The 12,352-nt window shown below is 36.2% G+C and overlaps 1 protein-coding gene across 1 annotated transcript in view; it reads left to right on the top strand.

The window, feature by feature from the left end:
• Positions 1 to 11,953, top strand: part of LOC138815811 (serine/threonine/tyrosine-interacting protein) — a 34,341-nt gene extending 22,388 nt beyond the window's left edge. Inside the window, exons 9-11 of the mRNA XM_070005168.1 lie at positions 532 to 604; positions 6,035 to 6,128; positions 8,453 to 11,953. Of these exons, the coding sequence (XP_069861269.1) occupies positions 532 to 604; positions 6,035 to 6,128; positions 8,453 to 8,526 (241 nt within the window). The 3' untranslated portion in view covers positions 8,527 to 11,953. The remainder of the gene's footprint in view (positions 1 to 531; positions 605 to 6,034; positions 6,129 to 8,452) is intronic.
• Positions 11,954 to 12,352: the final 399 nt, after the last annotated feature.

Raw genomic sequence — 12,352 nt, 5'->3', positions numbered from 1 at the left:
CATATATGTTTATATGTACAAGTTGCATATACATATGTATACACATACGTATATACATATATGTGTGTGCATGCAAATTTTACATGTATACATTTTTTTTCTAACATTCTCTAGTAAGAATCTTGTCAGTGATACTAATAGTGAAAGTAACCTTTGATTCTCTTGTGCTGGGTACTCTACTCTTTCTCTAACTAAATGGTAATACTTTGGGCATGTACTATATGACTGGTATGCTACATGCACAAAGTGATTTTACATTCATTATCTTCCATCTTCACTGTAGTTCTCCAAAATAAGAGAAAAAATTAAAGTTTAGAGAAATTGGCCAAATTCCCTTTGAAGACACAGTTGGGATTAGAACATGCAGAAGGATTACAATATTTAATCTGTCCCCTTATGTAGGGTTAAGCTCAATGATTGTTTACCTACTTTAGGATAAATTTTTAGGTAACTTCCTACTTTAAATAAATTCTGGAAAACTTTTTGAAATTGAAATCTTTTGAAATAATTTGTCATAACTTTTTTTTCCAGAGATGCTTTTGCTTATGTCCAAGAAAGAAGATTTTGTATTAATCCTAATGCTGGATTTGTCCATCAACTTCAGGTAATTTAACTTTTTTTTCCATTTTCTCTTTAAGGTAATCAAAATTGTAAGATAGTCCAGGCACAGGTGGCTTATACCTGTAATCCTGCCTACTCAGGAGGCTGAGGTCTGAGGATCAAGGTTGAAAGCTATTCCAGGCAGGAAAGTCCATCAGACTTATCTGCAATTAACTACCAGAAAACCGGAAGTGGCTCTGTGGCTCAAAGTGGTAGATTGCTAGCCTTGAGAAAAAGAGCTCAGAGACAGTGCACAAGCCCTGAGTTCAAGCCCACGGCAGACAAAAAAAAAAGTAAGATAGTTAAAATCTTTTGTCCATACAGCTTAGTATATAATTTACTCTGTAAAAACTTAATGTTTAAAAATACTAATTTGATGGGACTGGGAAGGTGGCTCAGTGGTAGAGTGCTTGCCTTGCATGCATGAGGCCCTGGGTTCGATTCCTCAGCACCACATAAGCCAAAAAAAGTAGAAGTGGCGCTGTGACTCAAGTGGTAGAGCGCTAGCCTTGAGCTGAAGAGCTGAGGGACAGCACCCAGGCCCAGAGTTCAGGCCCCACGACTGGCAAAAAAAAAAAAAAAAATTAATTTGATGATTTAAGCTTATATCTGTTTAATATATTTTTTAAGTTGCTGTTACCAAGAAAAGGGAGTAGAGAAGTACAACCTTCCTAACTAATTTTGTTTTAGATGCATTTCCAAACATGTTCTTTGCTTGAGTTGCTATTTTGGCCAGTATTAACATCATTTCTTTAACAGTATATTTATCCCATTGATACACTTTCATCCTTCATTTATTTTGTATAATTGTTTCTTATTTATTTGCATCCTTTTTTTAAAAAACCTCGATATAGAGTAGAGGTTTTTTCCTTCTTATTGTATACTTATTTTTTACAGCGTGGGGGCTGAATCCAAAGCCTCACATTGGACAAACACTGTTGCATTGAGCTACATACCAGCTAGATGTAGCTTTAAGTAGTATTAGCCCATGTAAAATTATTTTATATTACCTCCTATATTTCTCATAATTGTATTTTCTACATTTTTATATTTAGGTGTCAGTTAAAATATTTGCATTTTATTCTAATTTATGGTGCTGTGGCTCAAGTGGAAGAGCGCTCTCCTTGAGCTGAAGAGCACAGAGACCTCGCCCAAACCCAGAGTTCAAGCCCACGACCAACAAAAAAAAAAAACTTCTGCTGTACATTATATCGTCTATAAATCCATGCATATATTTTTCTATTGCCCCTTTATTTGAAGGACAGTTGGCTAGATAAAAGCTTTCAGTATTTTCTCCTTTATAGCTTTGCGTGTCTACCTGATACATTCTATAGAATGCTGTTCCAGAGAACTCTGATGGCAGACTAATTTATAAATTTTTCCTCCATAAAAAACTTGATTAGTCAGGCATTGGTGACTCATGCCTGTAATCCTGGCTACTCAGGAGGCTGAGATCTGAGGATTGCAGTTCAAAGCCAGCCTGGGCAGGAAACTCCATGAGACTCTTATCTCCAATAAACTGGAAGTAGTGCTGTGGCTCAAGTGGTAGAGAGCTCGCCTTGAGCTGAAGAGCTGAGGGATAGCGCCCAGGTCCAGAATTCAAGCCCTACGACCGACAAATAAAAAGAAAGAAAAAACTTGATTATTACAGGGAGGGTGATGTTTAGATGTATATCAAAATATCTTAGGAATGTAGGTCAGTGATAGAGTATTTGCTTATCAAGGGTATAGGTTTAATCCCCCACACTGTCAAAAAATAGATTGATGATCAGAAGTTAGTTGTTTTTGCTGTGGTAGTGGTTTTGAATCTTCGTATGACTTGTTCCTTGCAGATTGTAGGCTTTCCTTATTTCAGAGAAAGTTTCTTCTATTATGTATTTGGATTTTTTTTTTTTTTTGGTTTTTGCATTGTACTTCACTTGATCTTTCTCCTCAGGCCTGTAATTTGTTTGTTTTTTCTTTTTCATATATCTGATTTTCTCTTTATTCTCAACTTGGTTCTTTTCTTTTTTTATGCTCAAATTTTCTGCCTTCTATATCCCATGCTGTGTTTACTTACTTGTTTCTTGAGATGAGAACTTGATGTGTTGCACAAGGTGCCCTCAAACTCCCGGACTCAGTCTGCTTCTTTCTCCCAAGTAGCTAGAACTGCAGGCATGCCCTACTCCCTATATTTGAAATACTAACTTGGGTCCATTCTAAATACAGGCACAGAATGAAACGGACAAAAGTCCTCTTGGTGTTAAATTCTGACAAACAAAAAAATATTAAGTAATATGTTCAAGAAAGAAAGGAGGATGGGACAAGAAGTTTTTATTACTTTGGTTGTGGGGCTTGAATTCAGGGTCTAGGTGCTGTCCTTGAGCTCATTTGCTCAAGGCTAGTGCTCTACCACTTTGAATCATAGTGCCACTTCTGGTTTTCTGGTGGTTTATTGGAGATAAGTGTCTCATAGACTTTGCTGCCTGGGTTGGCTTTGAACCGCAATCCTCAGATCTCAGCCTCTTTTGAATAGCTAGGATTATAGGCGTAAGCAACTGGCACATGGCAAGAATTATTTTTTTTTTTATTGTGAATATACCGTACAAAGAGGTTACAATTACATGGGCAAGATAATGAGTACATTTCCTATCAAGCATTGTAGCCTCCTCTGTTTCCCCTTCCCATCCCATCTTACCCCGCCCCCCCCCCCACCTGGCCCTCCTCCCCTCCTCTATCAAAGTTGTAAAGTTGGTTTTCTACATAACGACTTGTACGTCTCATTGTTGCAATGGGTCCACCTGTATCCCTATTTAAACGATTTGTTTTTTTTTCCCTTCCCCTCCACAAATTATACCAACATCAAATACAATGAAAGCAGGGGTTATACCGTGGGGGAGGCACATACAAAGCAAGAACTATTATTTTTTTTAAGTGTACTAGAGGGGCTTGAACTTAGATTCTCACACTTGCTTGGCTTGCTTACCCTTAATCATGGCTAGTGCTCTACTGCTTGAGCTACATCTCCAGCCTAGCTTTTTGCTGGCTAATTGGAGGAGTGTCACACTTTTCTGCTGGGGCTGACATCAAACTGATCCTCTAGAGATCTTAGCTTTCTCAGTATCTACTATTATAAATGTGAGCCACTGGTACTCTGCAAGAATTAAAAATTTTAAAGGGTAATAAGTAAAGCCTTACTGAGAAAGTGGTATCTAAACAAAGAAAAAGTCATGTACAGATTGAGCAAGAAGGTTTCTAGATGAAGGTCATACCTGGTGGCAGTATTTAGCCACGGGGTAAGTGTGAGTGAGGGCTTTCAGTTCATATCTCCAATTCACTGGGAGAAAAAGGGGGTAGTGATTTCTTGCCAACGAACATGAGATTGTTGGTATTCTTGACAAAATTCTGAGGTAAATAGGGAGGATAAGCATAATTGCAGGCTGTTCAAGGAAAAATGGGAAAAGGAATCTTAACCACATACACTTTGTTTGCCTTAAAGGAGAAAACATAAAAGAGTGACTGGTGAGTTAGGGTTTTGGTTTCTAAGATAGGAGAAACTATTAACATCTGTATGCTGATTGGGATAATCCAGGGCAAAGGGAAAAATAAATATTTTGCTAGAATTGTTGGGTATGGTCTTTTTTTTGTTTTCCATTTCATTGTTGGGCTCAAACATCTGTTGTCATATCTCTTCCTAGGAGTCCTTTTATCTCTTTTTGAACGCATTTTTAGAAATGTCATTTTCCAAAGTCAACTTGGGCTGTCACAGGAAAATAAGATAGGCTTTATCTCATAGTATCTGAGGGCAAGAAATCCAAAATCAAATGTGCTGGTTAAAATTGCTCATATACTTCTCACGTATAACCAAGTGTAGGAATTAATAAGTTAGCTTTTACTCTTTTTTTTTTTGCCAGTCTTGGCTACCACTCTACCACTTGAACCACAGTGCCACTCTCACTTTTTCATGTGGTACTGATGAATTGAACCTAGAGCTTCATGCATGCAAGGCAAGCACTGTACCACTAAGCCACCTTCCAAACCATAGCCTTTAATTTTAACTGACCAAGATCAGGTAACTGTTAACAAGTAACTTCTCTGCCTAAAATAGCTGTGGAAGCAGGCATCTTCTGTGTACAGGTGAGTATGGAGACAGTGTCTCATTATGTATTCTAAGCTGTCCTAGGACACACAATTCCAGCCTCTCAAGCACCTGAATACTGAGATTACAGATGATACCACAATGCCAGACCAAAATTACTATGAAATATAGTATACATACAGGAAATGAATAAAATACAAATAAGCACTCGTAGCCATTTCTAAGTCAAGAAATTATTCACCTGGACTTCAGAAGCCTCTTAATGGCCTTTCCATGTACAACTCTCCTTTTCCCTTTGAAGATATCTACTATCTTGACCTATTTTGTTAATCAGTTCCTTATTTTTCTCTTCCCCCTGTTCAGAAGTATTGATGTCTGCTACTTTCCTCAAATGTCCTTGTTTTCATAAAGGGCAGAGGAACAGAATGCCTTTAACTCTTCTGGATAAAGGGATTATTGTTATTCTCCTAGGGCAAGAGTTACTGTTTCTGAGGAACTAGAAAAAAAAACATATACTTATATATTAAAAGACTTAATGATTTTTAAAGTATTACACTGAGTTTTATTCTTACAACCTTTTAATGATACTGCCAGTTTAAAGTTTTTGTGTCTTTCCATGTCCATGTGTGTATCTGTCCATGCTGGGGCTTGAATTCAGGACCTGGACACTGTCCCTTAGCTTTCTATTGGACTAGCACTCTACCATTAGAGCAACAGCTTCACTCACATATTTTTGTTAGTTAATTGGAGATAAAAGTCTCAGGGATTTAAGTTAAGTCCTAAGTCTAAGCCTGGGTATGCTTCAAACCACAGTACTCAAGATTTTCATCATCCTCTAAGTGCTAGGATTTTTGTTGTTCTTAAGATAAATTAGAGACTTCTGTAGCTAATGCTACAGTTGTGGAAGACATACTGACTGGCAGTTAAATGTACAATACTACTTGTGTGAACTTGATTTATACTTCTCAGTAGCTGATGATTATGAGATAAGAATTTCAAACCTGGGGGGCTGGGAAGGTTGCTCAGTGGTAGAGCGCTTGCCTTGCATGCATGAGGTCCTGGGTTCAATTCCTCAGCACCACATAAGCAGAAGAAAGCCGGAAGTGGCGCTATGGCTCAAGAGGAAGAGCATTAGTCTTGAGCTGAAGAGCTGAGGGACAGCGCCCAGGCCCAGAGTTCAGGCCCTATGACCAGACCCCCCCCCCAAAAAAAAAAAAAAAGAATTTCAAACCTGTATTTCTCTTGCAATGTAGAGGCAGTTTATTATAAACTAAGAATATCAGTACTGTGCATATTAATCACTGTTTAGAGTATCCAGGAATGTAAATGTGTAAGTTAATTTAAGTCTTTTTCTAGGAATATGAAGCCATCTACTTAGCAAAATTAACAATACAAATGATGTCACCACTCCAGATAGAAAGGTCCTTGTCTGTTCATTCTGGCAACACAGGTATGGGTTTTTGTTTTGGGGGTAAGTTGGGGAGAGAGAGAATTTTTTTTAAGTGGAAAAAAAGCATCCAATTGTTATGCAAATTATACTAAACAACTTATTTAGGCCATTTTGTTGTGGCTATCAAATTAACACAGATAATTTTTAAATGATTACTTTATAATATGACTTAGAGTGAGCTGTGTGAACAGTGCTGCATGGTCAATTAGAGTACTTTGACTGGAAGATCAGATATCTGTTTCAGTTAGTTTTAAATCTCTTAAATAATACAACTGTTGTCCTATTAAAATGAGTCCGGGTAACTAAGTTATTTTATAAAATGTAACTAATAAAAACTTGTTTCAAGTTTAAAATAGCAACATGAGCTACCTCAGTTTTCCTCTGCCTACCAGTATTGATCTCTACTGTTTTCTTTTTTTTTTTTTTTTTTTGGGTCTGGTCGTGGGGCCTGAACTCTGGGCCTGGGCACTGTCCCTTAGCTCTTCAGCTCAAGGCTAGCACTCTACTACTTGAGCCACAGTGCCACTTTCAGCTTACTTCTTTTTGCTTATGTGGTGCTGAGGAATCGAACCCAGAGCCTCAGGCATGCGAGGCAAGTGCTCTACCACTGAGCCACCTTCCCAGCCCTGATCTCTACTGTTTTTGAAGCACCTGAAATCCCTTTTTCTAAGATAACCATCCAAGCAACTTCTCTAAAGGACATGCTTCTCCTCATCACCTTCCCCATAGCTGGGATCAAAGGGATGAGCCACTGTATCCTGATCTCCAGACTTTGTTTTGTTTTGTTTTGTTTTTGTTGGTCATGGGGCTTGAACTCTGGGCCGGGGTGCTGTCCCTCTGCTCTTAAGCTCAAGGTGAGCACGCTACCACTTGAGCCACAGCACCACTTCTGGTTTTCTGGTGGTTTATTGGAGATAAGAGTCTCACAGACTTTCCTGCCTGGGCTGGCTTTAAACCGTGATCCTCAGATCTCAGCTTCCTGAGTAGCCAGGATTATAGGCGTGAGCCACTGGAGCCCCGCTCAGACTTACTTTTATAAACATATTTGTAATGAATGACATTTTTGGTTTGCCAGTGCTTTTGCTGACTTAATTCCTTCAGAAGGTAACATAACCATGGTAGTAAAGGTTGTGACTTTTCCATGTGTCTGTTCTAATTTCATCTGCAATTTAGAAAACTGAACTACTGATGGCATTCCTGTGTTTATTTTTCTCACTTGAAGTGAAAAGTATGTGTCAATACTGGGGCTTGAACTCAGCCTGTGCACTGAGTTTTCTCACCTAAAAATGAGAAAAGTAGACATAATCTTCCTTTTCTTGAAAATGTTACTTCAGGAGAAAGTGATTCATTCATTCTTCCAATCTGTGATTCAGAGTTCCTGTAGAACTGCAGTAATTCATCCATATTCAATCACAGGACCCTCGTAGGCTGGATGTTTTCTCCTGCCTTACTTCCTTATATCCTTATTTTATTAATCATATAGTGAGATATTAGGAGCATACTAGAATCTATGAATGAAGTATTAGTAGGATTTAGCACAGATCTTAAGTCTTGACAGTTTGACTGTACCCCAAAGTGTGTGTTGTGTGTGTGTGTGTGTCTGTCTGTCTGTCTGTCTGTCTGTCTGTCTCTGTCTCTGTCTCTGTCTGTCTGTCTGTCTGTCAATCGTGGGGCTTGAACTCTGGGCCTGGGCATTCTCTCTCAGCTCTTCAGCTCAAGGCTAGTGCTCTACTCCTTGAGCCATATTGCCACTTCCTGTGGGAAGTTTTTATATGAGCAGATTTGGGGTATAAAGAGAAGATAAAAGGAGCCAGTGGCTCACACCTGTAATCCTAGCTACTCAGGAGGCTGAGATCTAAGGATTGCGGTTCAAAGCCAGCCCAGGCAGGAAAGTCCCTGAGACTCCTATCTCCAATTAACCACAAGAAAACTGGAAGCTGAAGAGCTGAGCGACAGGGCCTAGGCCCTGAGTTCAGGCCACATGACTGACCTAAAAAAAAAAAAAAAGTATGTTCTAAATCACATCTTATGTTGCCTGATAAGCCTCAAGTTGGTTGGCAATCAAACTTTATGAACCATTTCCTATTTCTAAAGTTCTATTCTGACACTTTTTAAATTACTGTTTATTATAATGCTTGAGACTTTACTTAATTCCCAGGAGGAAATATGTATACTGTCATTAAAGATTTACTATAAATTCAACCATGGAAGTTATCATAGTATATATACATAGTATCATACTTTGAAAAACAAAAATTTTAGTGGCTGTGATAATCTGTGTTTATATAAGCTCTCACTTTACATTATATTCACTCAATAACTAGGCAGCTTGAAGAGAACACATGAAGAAGATGATGATTTTGGAAATATGCAAGTGGCAACTGCACAGAACGGCTGACTCAAGGAGTATTATAAAAGAGGATAATTTCTATTGGGAAAGAAAGGAGAAAATACCAGGAAAAAATAATGTAAAAATGGGAAAAACGCAAGTAGTTTCTTTTCAATTATATGTTGCTTCCAGACATGTTTCTCTGCAACTTGTTGAGCAACGTTTTAAGAAGATGTTGGACTTCTGCAATAGATAGCACTGAGATATTGGACTTCTGCAATAGATAGCACTGATGGTTTTCCTTTTTTTAAAAACACTTTACAGTTTTATTATAAACCAAGAATTTTGGACTCACAAAGAGGTATTATTGCAATAATGCACTTTTCATACTTGAAATTTATTTGTATGATACAAAGTTATTACTTTAAACAAAATGCAAGTTAGGGGGATTCGCTTTGAATTTGGGTAATTTATAACATTTCCTAATGTTTGCTAAAAGTTCGTTTTGTGTTCTATATATTACATTTAAAAATAATTTTACAGTTCAATTTTATGATGAAGCCTCTAACAGAAACATTAAACTGCAGGAATCTGCCACATTTTTGGTATAATTCAATAACCTAATTAGCATTTTATTTAAATTTTTGATCCCCTATTAATCTATAAATCATGACAACCAGCTATCCTTACTTTACTAACTTAATCTAATTAATGCTTCCATTCTAATACCTTCTTAATTTGTTTATAGGGAAAGGTTTAATTTACCAAAAAAAGATGTTTTGCTTTATTGTACCAGATGTTCAGAAACAATGATAGTGTTAGATTTTTCAAATGATTTCCCTTTTAGCTTTTTTTCTTAAAGCCAAATGTTGCATTTATTCTTTTCAGAGTTGCCTAGCCCTTTTTAACTTTCTAAAATGGTTCTAAATAGAATATAAGAAACTAATGTAGCACTATTTTTTTCTAAATGAACCCCCCCCAAAAAAGTGCCTTTCATCATTAAAAAAAATTAAATGTTCATGTGACCTCTAACTAGTATAACAGTAAAACATTCTTAATATTTTTCTGTAATTTTTTAAACCATAAATTAAACTGAATGTGTAAGGCTTGAAGAAGCACTACTAAATTATTTGGAATATGGGACATTTATGTTGTCTTAATTGTTCTGTGAAGTTTTAGCTCAGACTGGCAAGGTTTTCTTTGAAGATGCATTTATTGGGGAAAGTGACTTGTAAGTCTTGTGTATTTTCAAAAAGAATTTTAATTAGTTCTTTACAGTGAGTTAATCCAAATTCCTCCTGTAATTTGCATTAACAGTCACTTTATGGGTCTTTGGTTCTCTACTTTTATTTATATTGTATAAAAGTTAATTCTAAGAAAAACATTTTTGCTATTTTAGGGGGAGAAAGTTTTTAACTTTTTGTAGTTGATGACATTAGGGTAGCACAAACTCCTTTGTATCTATCTCACTTTTTCTCAGTCCTCTCTTGAGGTGCTTTACTGATGGGAATATTGCATTCCCCTAGTACCCAGAGGCACTGTGCAAAGTAACTTACTACACTAAGTTACTTGCTTTGTGTTCCTCCTTTTGATGTAAAAATACAGATAAATCTCTATTATCCAGCATAGGGAAAATAATTAGAATTATTCTGTTAAGAGTTAATTCCTGTTGGCCCTTCTGTATTCCTCTTCTGATTTCCTCTCAACTACCCTGAAAACAGCATTTTATTGATCCCTCTGAGGGATTGTACAATTGTACAGTAGTGTACAATTAGGTCATTTGGTGTAGTCTAATGGAGTCAGGTTGCATTAGGTGTTCAAAACTTCTACTTGGTGAAGAAATGGTGTCTTTCCTGTATATATTTCACATTGGACAGGCAGGAAAGATCTCTTGCAATCAAATCATAATCTATGATGCTTTATTCAGCAGAAGCTCTACTTAAAATATTTTAAGAGTAAATTTGTCTTAAAAATGAGGCATTTGAGGTTTTGAAAAATTAGTTTCATAAAAATATACATCCTTGCTAAAGTAATCTGACCAAAATGACAGATTCAGCTGTTAATAATTTTTATCTGGTAACTTTCCACTCTTTCTAAATACTATTTTTGTTCTCAAAGTACCTGTGTAGGAAGACAGGCTCTCTGAAACACTAGGACTGCCAATCTCAAAAAGGGACTACCACCCACCCATATTGAGCACAATATTAATGTGGACAAAGCAAGGTTTACTATTCTTTCATAAAAGAACACGTAGTTTTTCTTTGGTTGTTTGTATTTGCTGTTCAACTAGATGATCTGGTAGCTCTTATTTTTTGTTCTGTTTGGTTCTATTTCTGTGATGCTTTTCAGTTATGTTTTGTGATAGTCAACTGAGAAACTTAGCCAATCATGATTTATATTCTAGAGGATCTGAATAATGTATGAATAATCACCCAATTTTAACATTAAATAGTAATCTGAGCACAGAATTTAGAGTGAAATTAACATCGACATAGGGAAAGTGCATTACTGTCCACTTTGAAAGTATGAAAATATTAAAAATTTTCAAGCTGGAATGTCAGTATTCTCATCCTCTAATTTCATATAATTGGTTCATGTTAATTTCTTCAGGTTTTTAAACAATACTTAATTTTTATCTACTGTATGGTGGAAATGTTAAAAAAAAAGTGTAATATATTTTGCTACCAACTCTTAACCACATAACTTTTAGAAAAATATTCATTCTGGAGGAATTTTATGCTTAATCTGAGTTTAGAGGAATTATCAGAAAATGTTAAGCATGTCCTTTGTAAAAAGAAAAAAATACATATATCTATCTCTATATATAAGGTTCCTAATTGTCTTATTACCATGGTAATTCCAGTGATTTAGAAGTATTTAATGGCAATCTTGAATTGTAAAGTTGAGGTGTATATATCAGGATCTCAACCTGATGTAAAGTAAATGAGCAGTTACCTGGCAGGTTTTTTTTTTAATTGGTTTAAACCATAAACCTGTAACAAACACAGTTTCACTTCAATATTAGTTATCTTTGTTTATAATGATCCAATAAGGAAATGATAGGAAGTAGTTGAGATTTACTAGAGAATTTATTTTTTATTGATTTAGAAAAACTAGTTTCTAGGGTCTTTGAGTGCTGGATTTTTTTTTTTTTTTTTTTTTTTGTCTTTCCCATCCATGGCAGCTAAAAAAAGTGTATCACTCTCAAAATATTCAGGTTTACATGTTAAGCTCTCTCTCACAGGGAGCCACCATACCTCACAGTTCAAAGTGTATTCTATAAATCAGTAACATTGTACTGACATGTAATTGCAGTTTACTATGCAGCAAAATAATTCAAGAAGAAAAATAACGTACAGTGTCTATTTACCTTGTATAGGCAATTGCTTACGTTACTCTGCTTTTAACATTGTACTTCAGTAAAATGTATGTATAGGAATGTAACAGTGCAACATGCTGCTAGCCTAGGCACAAAGTATTAAAATTATTTTGTGAAGATTGGTGGTTGTATTAAAAACTGTTGTGCCATTATACCTCAAAAAGCTCATTCCTACTGCTATGTCTCAAAACTTGTTTATCTTCTGGGCAGAAGTAATTTGGTATTCACTTTTATAGATTAAAAAGGGTAGATGAACATTCAGTACTGAGAAAGTTAAGTTTATCCTCCAAAATACAAGAATTACTGTTTTTCTTACTGACACAATTGTTATATATTAAACTTTATATATAATTGTTTCCCCCAGGAAAGATTTCAGAGAGAATCTTAATACAACTAAACGGGATTTGTTGAAATGCCAATCTTTGTTTTATGGTTCTAGGGCTTGAACTAAGTGCTTGGGCACTGTCCCTGAACTTTTTTGCTCAAGGCTAGCACCCTACACTTCAGCCACAACTG

This window comes from Dipodomys merriami, unplaced genomic scaffold (assembly GCF_024711535.1).
Source record: "Dipodomys merriami isolate MVZ:Mamm:240054 unplaced genomic scaffold, mDipMer1.0.p SCAF_670, whole genome shotgun sequence".
Classification (NCBI taxonomy): Eukaryota; Metazoa; Chordata; class Mammalia; order Rodentia; family Heteromyidae; genus Dipodomys; species Dipodomys merriami.
This window is presented reverse-complemented; position numbering and strand designations above follow the sequence as displayed.